The sequence below is a fragment of the Haliotis cracherodii genome, unplaced genomic scaffold (assembly GCF_022045235.1).
Source record: "Haliotis cracherodii isolate W230 unplaced genomic scaffold, xgHalCrac1.p SCAF_24, whole genome shotgun sequence".
In the NCBI taxonomy this organism is placed as follows: domain Eukaryota; kingdom Metazoa; phylum Mollusca; class Gastropoda; order Lepetellida; family Haliotidae; genus Haliotis; species Haliotis cracherodii.
Window position 1 is genome coordinate 7,781,737 of NW_027266280.1, and position 13,295 is coordinate 7,795,031.

The 13,295-nt window shown below is 45.4% G+C and overlaps 1 protein-coding gene and 1 pseudogene across 1 annotated transcript; both read left to right on the forward strand.

The window, feature by feature from the left end:
- Positions 1 to 1,055: 1,055 nt before the first annotated feature.
- LOC139472418 (keratin, type II cytoskeletal 2 epidermal-like) lies at positions 1,056 to 5,892 on the forward strand. Its single transcript, XM_071254893.1, has 3 exons — positions 1,056 to 1,183; positions 2,949 to 3,353; positions 5,715 to 5,892. The coding sequence occupies exons 1-3, from the start codon at positions 1,141 to 1,143 to the stop codon at positions 5,825 to 5,827; spliced, it is 561 nt and encodes a 186-aa protein (XP_071110994.1). The 5' UTR covers positions 1,056 to 1,140; the 3' UTR covers positions 5,828 to 5,892.
- A 4,583-nt stretch (positions 5,893 to 10,475) lies between these two features.
- Positions 10,476 to 13,192, forward strand: LOC139472461 (uncharacterized; annotated as a pseudogene).
- The last annotated feature ends 103 nt before the right edge of the window (positions 13,193 to 13,295 follow it).

The following is a 13,295-nucleotide window of genomic DNA, read 5'->3' on the forward strand; positions in this document are numbered from 1 at the left end:
TGTTGTCCAGTGAGTCTTTCCCCATAACTGTAGCTGGGCAACGCAGATAAACCTAATGGCCGAACAATCGCTTCCAAAAGTGGGAGAAATATGACAATAGGTATTTGGAGAAAAGGCACAGATAATCGACGTGAAAATTGTGAGAATATGCGGGGAAGATCAAATTAAACCCCCTGTTCAAAAAATGAACTTGTCCGACATTGCCGCGGTCGCATTCTATTCAGGAGGTCATCATAATTTAAATATTGGTAAATATTTTTTTTAAGAGTATACGTTTTACTAACATCCTTAAGATGCTGTACGTAATGTTGATATCTCATATAAGAAATAAACGACTACGCATTCATGGTTATTCTCTCTGCAGTGAATATTGTACGATAAACAACTCCTTCTCGTAGTTTATTTTCTAAATGAAGCGCACGCACGCACGCACGCACGCACGCACGCACACATGCACTTTTCTGAAATCCCAGATCAGCATCTGGGTACTCCCCATCAACTCCTTCTCTATACGACCGCCTCCGTGGTCTAGTGGTAGAGCGTCCGCCCGGAGAGCGGAAGGTCCGGGGTTCGATCCCCGGCCGCGTCATACCAAAAGACGTTAAAAGATGGTACTTGTTCTTACCCTGTCTGGCGCTCGGCATTAAGTGGCTAAAACAAGGACTGGTCGGCTCGGAGTCAGTATACTGTGTCTGAGTGGGGTATTCATGTTGAACTGCGGCATGGTATCTCAATGAGCTAGCACTATAAATCGGCATCAGTCCGTACTAGTACAAGCAGCCACACAAACACACATACGTACCTGCACGTCGCTATATAAGTGCAATAATCTTGGACGCGACGTTAAACCCCATTTCACCTCACCTCATCTTCTATATACCAGTATAGACAATGGCATATGACTCCTTGACTTGAACCAGTTTACTTATCATGAAAGCAAGCAGGCTATATCGAGTGTCTTAGAAACTGGACCGAGGTGATATAGGATACGGGCTGATAACCCAGCATCATATCCCATGTCACCCTCCCCGCCCTTCCCCCTACAGTATCGTTATATAGATGCCGACCGAGGAGGTGACAACTGGGTGGACGTAGTCAGAGGGTCATAGCAACATCGTCGACGAATCTTGTAAACGTAGAATGAGGACTTTGCCGTTGTTGCTGGTCGTCACGGCTGCTGTAGGTGAGCGTGAACAAATATATTTTAATACTGATCGAGAAAAATGATGTTAGATAATTAATATGCATCCCTTGGGTACCCCAGAAACCTATGATTGTGGGTTCGAATCCCGGTTCTCTCCGATCATGTTTCTAGGTTTGTCAGCACCATACCCGTGCTAGTGGGTTTCACCGAAGTGGTAAACTTCTGAGACCTGCATCACTTCGGGCTTTCCTCCCACATTAAGCTGACACGCCGTGATATAACTGGAATACCGTTAAAAGCGGCGTTAAACACAACTCACTCACTCAATCGTCTTGGAAACGCCATATGTGCCCGCTGTCATAAAAATAAAATGGGCGCCAGAAACCAGTAAGGGCTGGTTCGAACTCTGGTTGACCCAGATTAAGTTTCTATGTTGACCAGCACCACGCCAGTGCTCATGGTCATCGAAGTAGTAACGCGGTTCTAGCCCTGGGCGTATTCATCTATAACTAAGAAATATAAGAAATGTAAGAAATATAAGATAGACAATGCGACAACGCATCGATGTTACAAGTTGTATCATTGTCGCGTTGTCACTAAACGAAGAACTTTTCGCATTTGGACAATCACACACATTCTCTTTGATTTAGTATAGAAATCATTAATTGATCTTTATTCAAGGCATGTCGGTTCTTGTACATTTAAAGTTCGAATGGTCAATTGAAATTAGTTACCACAAGACATCTCATTCGCCTTCATCACATTATGTAAGTGAAATCTCGTTTACTCGAAAGTGGGTGGGTGAGTATGGATTGACGCCACTTTTAGAAATATTCCAGCAATATCACGGCTTTACTCGAAGGAATAATATGTCAAGTTGTCCGGTGTTCCAGTGCGTGCGTGCGTGCGTGCGCGCGTGCGTGCGTGCGTGCGTGCGTGATAGAACTATTTTATACAGTGAGAAATAAGGGAATATTACAAATTAACGGGCCACGTTTCAATATCCTAATTCTGCTATGGGTCATATTGATAACGTACGTCGGACATAATCCAGGTCCAGGTCCTTGGTGTGCTGGGCAGATAGAGTTAAGCAGAAAAGTTTAAGACGTTAACATCTTTATCTGTATTTACGGCTTTAAGACATTCAAGACAGCGATCTGTGAGCATTCACCACAACTAATAATAATAAGGTTCGGTTCGTCCCGGAATGTTTGTTTGTTTGTTGTTTAACGCTGCAATAATCGAGCTATATGACGGAGATCTGTAAATAATCGAGTCTGGATCAGACAATCCAATGATTAATATAATGAGCATCGATCCACGTAATTGGGATCTATGACATGCATCAGCCAAGTCAGCGAGCCTGACCACCCGATCCCGTAAGTCGCCTTTTACGACAAGCATCGTCGCCTTTTACGACAAGCATGAAAACCTATTTTACTCTTCACGGGTAGACACGAATGAAACAGTGGGTCGGGCTAACGCCGTAACGGTATTTCGGTAATGTCACGGTGTGTCTGGTTATTGTGGGAGGAAAGCCCGAAGTGACAAGTTTGGACCTTTATCTATTTTTTGGAACCCTTGGCCAGGGGCGTGGTGTCAACATAAAAAAACAATTTAATCGGGGACAGTAGCCCACAGGTAAGGGACGTAACTCTGCACACCAAACGGGGGTGCCACTCGTCCAGTCCTTTTTGACTGCGTTCAGAAGGAAGAAGGTTTACGTGATCTCGCGCGAAAACAATACAATCTTTTAGAAATTTTAGAAATCATCTGATACGTATTGTTTTTCCTGCTATTCTAGTGGTGGTCGTGTTAGCGGAGGAGGATGTTCAACATCACCATCTAACAAAGCGTAGTCGATCACGCGAACGCCGTGGTTACGGCTGCACAACCTGCATGGGCCACGGCTATAATTACGGTGGTCGAAGTCACGGTGGTCATAGTCACGGAGGTCACAGCCGCCGCGGTGGAGGGCGGAGTCGTGGGAGAGGACGTCACAGCGGAGGTCACAGCAGGGGTCGACACAGTCGACGACGTAGTGGGGGAAGGAGCCGGGGCGGCTCTTCCTCGGAGTCCGACGAGTATGGGTATGGCAGCAGGCAGCCATCTTGTAGGTGCCCCTTCCTGTCTCCAGGTCGGCAGACATGGGGCAATGGACCACAATTTGGTTCTGTAGCCTACGGACGTCAAACCAGCCAAAATGATGGTGAGTTGATGGGCATCTGAGAAGAATATCACTTTTTCCTCCTCATCATTTCCATCCTATCGTTTTAAATATCCGTGCCTCAATCGCGAAAAAAAGCTTCGTTCAATGAGATTGTAATGTATATGCAAACCTTCTACCGCCCCCTGAAGGCAGCATGCTTTGTATTTGTTTGTTTGTTTGTTGTTTAACGCCGCACTGAGCAATATTCCAGCTATATGACAGCGGTCTGTAAATAATCGAGTCTGGAACAGACAATCCAGTGATTGACATCACGAGCATCGATCTACGCAATTGGGATACGATGACATGCATCAACCAAGTCAGCGAGCCTGACCACCCGATCCCGTTATTCGCCTCTTGTGAGTGAGTGAGTGAGTATGGTTTTATGCCGCTTTTAGCAATATTCCAGCAATATCACGACAGGGGACACCAGAAATCGAACCCGGGTCCTCGGCGTGACGAGCGAACGCTTTAACCACTACGCTACCCGACCGCCCCTCGCCTCTTATGACAAGTATGGGTTACTTGAAGGCGACATCATGAATTAATATGACGCCTCCAACGCTGAGTACAGATATATATATATATATATATATATATATATATATATATATATATATATATATATATATATATATTCTTGAATGTGAAACAAAAGTGGCATTATTTTGAGGTAAGTTCCAAAAAAAAACAAGGAATATTTGACATTCAAATTACGAAGCAGGCGTTTGAACAGTATTTCAGTAATATTCCCTCCCTCGGGTAGCCTAGTGGGTAAAGCGTTCGCCCGTCACGCCGAAGACCCGGGTTCGAATCCCGACATGGGTACAATGTGTGAAGCCCATTTCTGGTGTAACCCCGCCAAGATATTGCTGGAATATTGCTAAAAGCGGCGTAAAACCAAACTTACCCACACTCACTCACTCGTTCCCATGAACTAGGACGTAGATTGTTACATTAGTGGGATACACACCAACACAACGCGGTGCACACAGACCAGACTAGGATCTGAACCTGCGGCCAGTGGTTTCTTAGATGGCTAAATATATATTTTCAATACATTTTAACCAGTCTTCATTATCAACCAAAAAAGATTAATTTTGCGTGATGGTCAAAATAGCTGTGAAAGTTACATGAATGGACCACTGACATAAGGACTGCAACTATACACCGGTGTTAAACTGCACCCGCTTTATGTTTAGGAACAACACATGCAATACAGATGTTGAATCAGTAAGAATGCGGACATGTTAAAAACAACAACGAGACTGACCTGATCATATACAGGTGAACTAAATAAGATTAAATGAAATGGCGGTGCCCAGTCAAGACGATCTGACTGTTGTTGTCATAAAATGGGTCCCACCTCGCAAAGTGCATCACGTCACTTACATTAAAACGTTGTCAATGATAAAAAAACATGAACAGATTTGGAAAATATCTGTCAATGACCAGTTGTCGGTACACAGGCTTTGCAAGTCCTGCAGCGGCCGAGATCTGCACGGCAGTCGTCATGTTGTTAACGAACTGAATTTAGTAGTAGTAGTAGTAGTAATAGTAGTAGTAGTAGTAAACATAGTAGTAGTAATAGTAGAAGTAGTAGTAGTAATAGTAGCAGTAGTAGTAGTAGTAGTAGTAGTAGTAATAGTAGTACTGGTAGTAGCAGTAGTAGTAGTAGTAATAGTAGTATCAGTAGAAGTAGTAGTAGTAGTAATAGTAGAAGAAGTAGTAGTAGTAGAAGTAGTAGTAGTAATAGTAGTAGAAGTAATAGTAGTGGCAGTAATAGTAGTAGTGGTAGTAGCAGTAATACTAGCAGTAGTAGTAGTAGTGATAGAAGTAGTAATAGTGGTAGAAGTAATAGTAGTAGCAGTAGTAGTAGTAGCAACAGCAGCAGTAGTAGTAGTAGAAGTAGTAATAGTAGTAGAAATAGTAGTAGTTGTAGCAGCAGTAGTAGTAATAGTAGTAGTAGTAGTAGTAGTAGTAGTAGTAGTAGTAGTAGAAGTAAAAATAGTAGTAGTAGCAGTAGTAGTAGTAGTAGTAGTAAATGAGACTCGGTCGGACTGATATTTTGAATATACATTTATATAGATTCACACATTCAGAAACTGCATTTTTATTGGTTGTTGATTTCACCCTTACGAGGCAGACATTCTGGGCTGTTTGTGATAAGAGATATGGAGCTGGTGACGTCACTTCCGAAACGAAGCCATGGTGGCGCATGGGTCCAGGGTTCTCTCACAATAACATGGATATACAATACACTGGTTAATCGGGGATGCAGTCCAAGTAGCACCATCACAGTATTGTCCTAGGCATAGGGTGTATGAATACATCACGTGACTGTCGTTGTTTGTGTTACAGGGTACTACCGCCAGTGGTATCGGGCGTTCTCCACCCACCCCTGCTGCGCGGGTAGGCAGGGCACCATCACCTATCTCCAGAGAATGCAGGGAAACCGCCAGATTCCGCGGTAACTCCTTACAGCGCACTGACATTACCAGTAATGATTGGAGTTATCAATAAAAGCTCACCTGATAAATTTGTGTATATTTATTGTTCAATATGTAAATGAGTGAGTTGGTTTGGTTTGTGAGTGAGTGAGTTTTGGTGGGTTAGTGAATAAGTTTATATTTATTGTTTAGTGAGTGATTTTGTTGGGCGGGCGGTTGGGTGGGTTAGTGATAGATGGGGGATTGGTTTGGGAGAAAAAGAGTATTGGGTGGTCATAATGGCTGCTAAGAATGAGTGGTGGCTATACGGTGACAGTTGTCACCATTGTTGTGCCATCATACCCATGGTGCCCCGTGGTGCCCCGTGGAGGAACAGGTCCCCATAAATCAACTCGCCTCGTCTCAGTCAATTGTAATGTAGGTGACGGAATAAGACGAGTGGACCCGAGTGTATACAAAGCTTGTCGTAAGAGCCAAAATGAGCATCGCGTGGTCACATCACATGCTCACGTGACCTCGTTTATCCAAATAAGGGCACAGGTATTTGTCCTTGATATTTGTGTTTTATACGCGTACGGACAGTTTGCCTTTGCTTTTCATAGTCGCGAGTGAATGTGTTCTACGCCGCAGTCATTAATATTCCAGCAATGTCATGCGGGTTGTAAATGGAGTCTGGACCAGACAAACCTATTAGCCCATGACCAAGCCTGACAAGCCGATATGTTTGTCGTCACCCCACAAATATTGCCTACCCGTTCTCTTGAAATGTGGTTTTAACGAAGGATGGGGGGTTGGGGTTGGATGAGGGGGCACAGGTAGCCTAGTCGTCTAAGGGGCCACAATTCACTGTACAGGGTTGCATCCTTTGGATGAGAAACGTGTGGTCCTGGGTTCGAATCCCGGTGCGCGCCGATTATGTTTCTAGGTTTGTCAGCACCATATCAGTGCTCGTGGGTTTCACCAAAGTGATAAACGTCTGCGACCTGCATCACTTCAGGATCTCGTCCAACATCAAGCCGGCACGCGGTGATATAACTGGAATACTGTTTAAAGCGGCGTTAAATCCCACTCACTCTTGCTGTATGAAGCGCCACGTGGTTGTACCTTGCAAGTATTCTGATAAACATGATGAATATCAGAAGCCCATGCCTAAATGTCACGAAACTGTATGTCTGATAATTGGTCAAGGAAATGCATAAGGCTGCTGTGATCAGAACAGCTTATTGAAACCCCTCATCATGCACACATCCATGTTCCCGAGGCAAGCGTGTCCACTAGCCTATATCAAAGCCTAGCTTCTAATCTTCCCGAGACAAGCGTGTCCACTAGCCTGTATCAAAGCCTAGTTTCTACATCTTCCCGAGGCAAGCGTGTCCACAAGCCTATATAAAAGCCTCGTGTCTACATCTTCCCGAGGCAAGCGTGTCCACAAGCCTATATAAAAGCCTAGTTTCTACATCTTCCCGAGGCAAGCGTGTCCACAAGCCTATATAAAAGCCTCGTGTCTACATCTTCCCGAGGCAAGCGTGTCCACAAGCCTATATAAAAGCCTAGTTTCTACATCTTCCCGAGGCAAGCGTGTCCACAAGCCTATATAAAAGCCTCGTGTCTACATCTTCCCGAGGCAAGCGTGTCCACAAGCCTATATAAAAGCCTCGTGTCTACATCTTCCCGAGGCAAGCGTGTCCACAAGCCTATATAAAAGCCTCGTGTCTACAGCTTCCCGTGGCAAGCGTGTCCACTAGCCTGTATAAAAGCCTCGTGTCTACATCTTCCCGAGGCAAGCGTGTCCACTAGCCTATATCAAAGCCTAGTTTCTACATCTTCCCGAGGCAAGCGTGTCCACTTACCTATATCAAAGCCTAGTTTCTACATCTTCCCGAGGCAAGCGTGTCCACTAGCCTATATCAAAGCCTAGTTTCTACATCTTCCCGAGGCAAGCGTGTCCACTTACCTATATCAAAGCCTAGTTTCTACCCTTGTCACATCAAGGCCACGTTTTTGGCTCGACCCTGGCACCATCTCGCGTAGATCACGAGTTGTGCCCCTTGTAATGAAAACGCGATCCCATATCAGATCGCTGTTCTTATCTTGTGTTGCTTCACAAAGATGGCGACTACCATAGACGACGACCTAGTTGATCAGATAACGAAAACATTCGCGATTTCACACATAGGCAATCGTTGGAGGGTTTAAAAGATTTAAAAAACGACAGATTCGAGTCAACAAAGACGGGCAATCACTTTCATTCGAAGGTGTACAGTCGTGGATGTTGATTTTGTGAAACGTTCTCTCGCTATCGCTGAACAAAGATCTGGGGACATCCCATTACGGGTCATGTCAGAACGACCTTTCATCCGACCAATCAGAGCGTAGCTTACCAGATCATGAAAGTGACAGTCGGAATGTGTTTTCTAATCATGCAAACTCGAAAACGGGGTATTCCGAACGTCAGTTACGGCCCGTACGACTGATTCTGTCAAAATTATCGTCTGTCTCTCGCTTCCATGGGATAAACATTTGAACAGAAGAGGCGTTGCAAACTACGTGGGAAGCACTGCCATACAATCGCAACCATATATTAGACATTCCGGAATGTTCGTTTGTTTATTTCCAAATTTTTAATCCAGAACTGTGTCAACATATTTTTCAAGCGTATTCTGAAAAGGAAGTCGCCAGGTTGAAACGAATGCCGTAAAGCTCGATAAAGCTGCTTTCTAATTGGCTGATGTCGACTTCTTGTTAGTCATTTCATTGGTCGGTCAAAATTCGCGAAAGGTCGTTCTTCCGTGACCCGTAATGGGATGTCCTCAGATCTTTGTTTAGCGGTAGCGGAGATTGGGACTATCGATGTGTGCGATAGTCCAATCACATTTAGCACATGAAAGTGAGCTTGACATGGAAAGGGTGGAAAGAAGACTTTGATCCAAAAAAAAACTAGTTGACGCCCTTGCCTCGGGAAGATGGCATACATCCAACCAATCGCGGAATCTGAAGCTCAGAGACTGATTGCAAACGGTTCAGACAAGTCCTGCACGTTGGATTCAATGTCTAGATGGCTGCTAAAAAGCTCATGATGATATTCTGCGAAAGACTTTGGTATTCCCTGTACACCGGTATACCCTGATACAATTTTCCAACAATACATACTGCAATACTATCTAAATGGGTCGGTATGTTGAGAAAACACGTAAATGTTACCTGAACTCACTGAACGCATTGCTGCCTCCCGTTTTAAAGTTCATAGGACACACCATGGACGCAAGAAATGCTGCAGAAACTGTCCTGAGACAGCGTGTTCTTATCAAACAGAAGACACTGATAGAGCATCCATACGTCTCCTGTTAGGGACTGGTCATTTATTGTAAGGGTGAAGGGGGGGGGGGGGGGGGGGGGGGGGGGGGTGAGGAGGAGTGGAGGATGAGAGAGAGGGGATCGCCAAAATTCATCTATATGAACTATATCTTGCTTTAAACCACTTCGTCAGTCTGGGTTCTATTTGTGACGGTGGATCAAACTGTACTGATCATATACAGAAATGGGTAACGAGTAACTGCTCAAACTTATCCATTGCAAAATAGATCTTCTACAACACATGCAGTGACGGTCTGTGCAACACCTGATATATACTTGCAAGACTATCAGCCTCGTCTTCAAATGTCAATGGACAAGCTCCTGTGTATCAAGACTCTCTCCTGTAACGTCCCCAACAATCTCGCTCGATCAGATCAGGTAATCAGGTAATCAAGTAAAGGTGCCCTGGGAAGCACAAATAGTTTGCTGATCGCTCCTTTGAAAGGGACAGGACCTCACGTCAGGTACTAGCTCCCTCTTCAGGTGATGACTTCTTCCAAGTTGCCCATCATGTTTCCTATTCGCCAGTGTCATGGAAGATTTACTTCTTTTGGGTGAGTGAGTGAGTATCGCTTTACTCCGCTTTTAGCAAAATCACGCGACGGACACCAGAAATGGATTTCACGTTTCTCATTTTCAACTAGTGAGTGAGTGAGTATGGTTTTACGCCGCTTTTAGCAATATTCCAGCAATATCAGGGCGGGGAACACCAGAAATGGGCTTCACACATTGTACCCATGTCGGGAATTGAACCCGGGTCTTTGGCGTGACGAGCGAACGCTTTAACCACTAGGCTACCCGACCGCCCCTTTTCAACTAGTAATGATGACAGGGTCCTTTGATAAGTTCTCATTGTGTTAATAACTGACTCAACTAGGCTGTCTCAAATGAAGACAAAAGAGACAAAGTATGTGTGCGTGCGTGCGTGCGTGCGGGCGTGTGTGTCTGCGTTCGTGCGTTAGTGAGTGTAAGTGAGCAATCACATGAGGATTGCATATACGGCGCAAAAATAGAATGATTATCAATATTGGGACGGGCACACGATGTAGCCCAGTGGCTCGTCACAGGTAGTTCAGGGTTCGAGTCCCAACACAGACATACTACCACCCACCCGAACCAACCGACCCCACCCCACCCCGTCTTAATACTGCCATCACTTAGTCCTTGTGTACCACTCCCAGCATTAGTATAGAGGTGGCCTCAGTAGCTTCACATCTTGCAGGTCGAAACAGGTCCCCCACTTAATGTCGCCCTGATTATGACAGTTAATGTGAAGTAATGACACCTCTCCATCGTGTGACCGTGGAGCACTGGAGATGCGAGGGGGCGAGATGCAGTACTAGATATATCTACTCGCCTCCCGCCGGACGAGGCACAGTCACGGAACCCTGGCCAGGATTAACCTAGAACATGATGTTGGCTTTCGTTGCATTCACAGGTCAGTGACCTTCCGTCAATATGGAACTCTCTCTCTCTCTCTCTCTCTCTCTCTCTCTCTCTCTCTCTCTCTCTCTCTCTCTCTCTCTCGATCTCGATCTCTCTCTCGACCGCCTCCGTGGTCTAGTGGTAGAGCGTCCGCCCGGAGAGCGTAAGGTCCGGGGTTCGATCCCCGACCGCGTCATACCATAAGACGTTAAAAGATGGGTACTTATTGTTACCCTGTCTGGCGCTCGTCATTAAAGGGCTTAAACAAAGACTGGTCGGCTCGAAGTCAGTATACTGTGTCTGAGTGGGGTATTCAAGTACAAGTACTAGTACAAGCAGCCACACACATACATACACGTGCATGCACGTCGCTATATAAGTGCAATAATCTTGGACGAGACGTTAAACCCCATTTCACCTCACCTCACCTCTCTCTCTCTCTCTCTCTTTCTCTCTCTCTCTCTGTCTCTCTCTCTCTTTCTCTCTCTCTCTTTCTCTCTCTGTCTCTCTCTCTCTGTCTCTCTCTCTCTGTCTCTCTCTCTCTCTCTCTCTCTCATGATAGTAGTTATACAACCTGTTTGTGTTCTCTCTGCTTCCACTTTACGTTATCACTGGTGATTTCAGTGCTGCTGGGTCTCGTACTGGGGGCAGGCTCGGACCAAGAGGCACAGTCGGTCGCTGGTGAGTATATCTACTGTACAATGAAAACCTCTTTAATGTGGACCCCTTCAGCGAGGACATCCCGCCTTCCAGATGTCTGCTCTTGCGTACGTTTAGAATTCCATAACTCGTTAATACGGACATTCGTTAATCCGAAATATTTCTGTCCGGAAATAACGGTGTTTCGTACCGTACACGCCAGCTGCTAAGGGGCACGCGGCACCAGGTACGGAGCCTGGTCCTCTGAAAGCGCCCCTCGGCACAGTTTAACTGAAACAAGGCCCGTCAGGCGCTGGATCTCTTGACCTGAGGTCAATCAGGCTCAAAGCCGTATATGTACGTTTTTCTTGGTATTAGGAGACCCGGGGGGCCAAGTCTTCTGGGGCACTGCAATTCGATATGCAGAGTTGCGTCCCCTTGGACACGCCAGGAACCCATGATCGTCCGAATGCCAGTTTGCCCGATTGTGGTTCTATGTTTGTCAGCACCATACCCGTGCTCGTGGATTTCACTTAAGTGGTAAACTTTTATACTTGCATGACTCCCGGTGTTCCTCCCACAACAAGCTCACACGACGTAATGTAACTGGAATAATGTTCAAAGCTGCGTTAAACTCAACTCACTCACACTTAATACTTTTTCCAAGCAAAAGATAATATACACCGTTGGTGGCTAAAAATTAAACAAACAAAAAAATGTTCATTCAATGGCGATGTATTTGGTTCAGGTTTCATGGTTGCTTTTTAGAAATGCTGAACAATGACCCATGGGGTGGTAGTTAATATATCTAATAGCTCAATGGTTGGTTTAAGTCAACACTGTGAAGGTCAAGGTGTGATTGCAGCGTTAGAAATAACCAGCAACGCTTTGGCTAATTGTCGTTAATTATACTAGTTAGCACTTCTGAGTCTGACAAGCGGCACTTTAGTTGTAAAGCACGGGCCCGTTTCACCAAAGCGATCTTAGCTAAACGTATCTGCCATAATTTAACATACACTTACGATAGTCGCAAAATTAAGATCGCTTTGTGAAACGGGCCTCAGTTGTAAATTGGGTGTTCTGTAACACAAAATGGTAAAATAACCAATGTAATTCATGTCACACGGAATGGATATTCTGTCAGACTGTGCGCTTAAAGTGGTCAAAATTCTATAGATGCTCATAATATCAACCACTCTTTTGTCTGGCCCAGACACAATTATATGCAGGCCGCCGTCAGGTAGCTGGGAAAAACTAGTCACTGGGTCGAAAAACAACAAACGCTCGTAGAAAGTTAATGAGAAATCTTTCTACATGTTTCGACCCGTGAAGATTCCGGGGAAGAATAGGTCTTCAGCAACCAATGCTTGCCGTAAAAGGTGACTCTGCTTGTCGTAAAAGGCGACTAACGGGATCGGGTGACACTCGGTGACTTGGTTGATGCATGTCATCGATCCCAATTGTATGAATCGATGTTCATGATATTAATCACTGGATTGTCTGGTCCAAACTCGATTATTTACAGACCGCCGTCATATAGCTGGAATATTGCAGAGTGCGGCGTTAAACAACAAATCAACCAACCAACCAACCATCCACATGTTTCAGGTAGAGTGAGAGATGCACTACATTCTGTCGCCGCTTCCATTAGCTCTGCAGATGTCTTAAAACGCGCCCCCCATGGGACATGTCGAGGGACCCGGATTTTGAGAGTGAGGACGTCCCTGGTGATGACTGGGACAACGGAGGCTGGGGGAACGGTGACGTCAGTCGAGATGTAAACTCAGACGTCCCTGACAAAGCACATGGCGAAAAGTCTGAAATATGGTCTCTTGGCAACGGTGAAAGCATTGAAATTAGCCAGTTGGGCGATGAAGGCAGCGTCAATGAAGAGTGGTGGGGCGTCTAATCACGTCACATACAGATGACGTTGTTCAATAACGTCACATGCTGGTCAGATTACGCGTTGAATAAAACATATACTCATTCACCCATGTTGTGTGCTTCCTAAACCTAAAGGTCAGGTGGTGCGATCATACTCAATCTACTCTCGGTTGCCGGGGGGGGGGGGGGG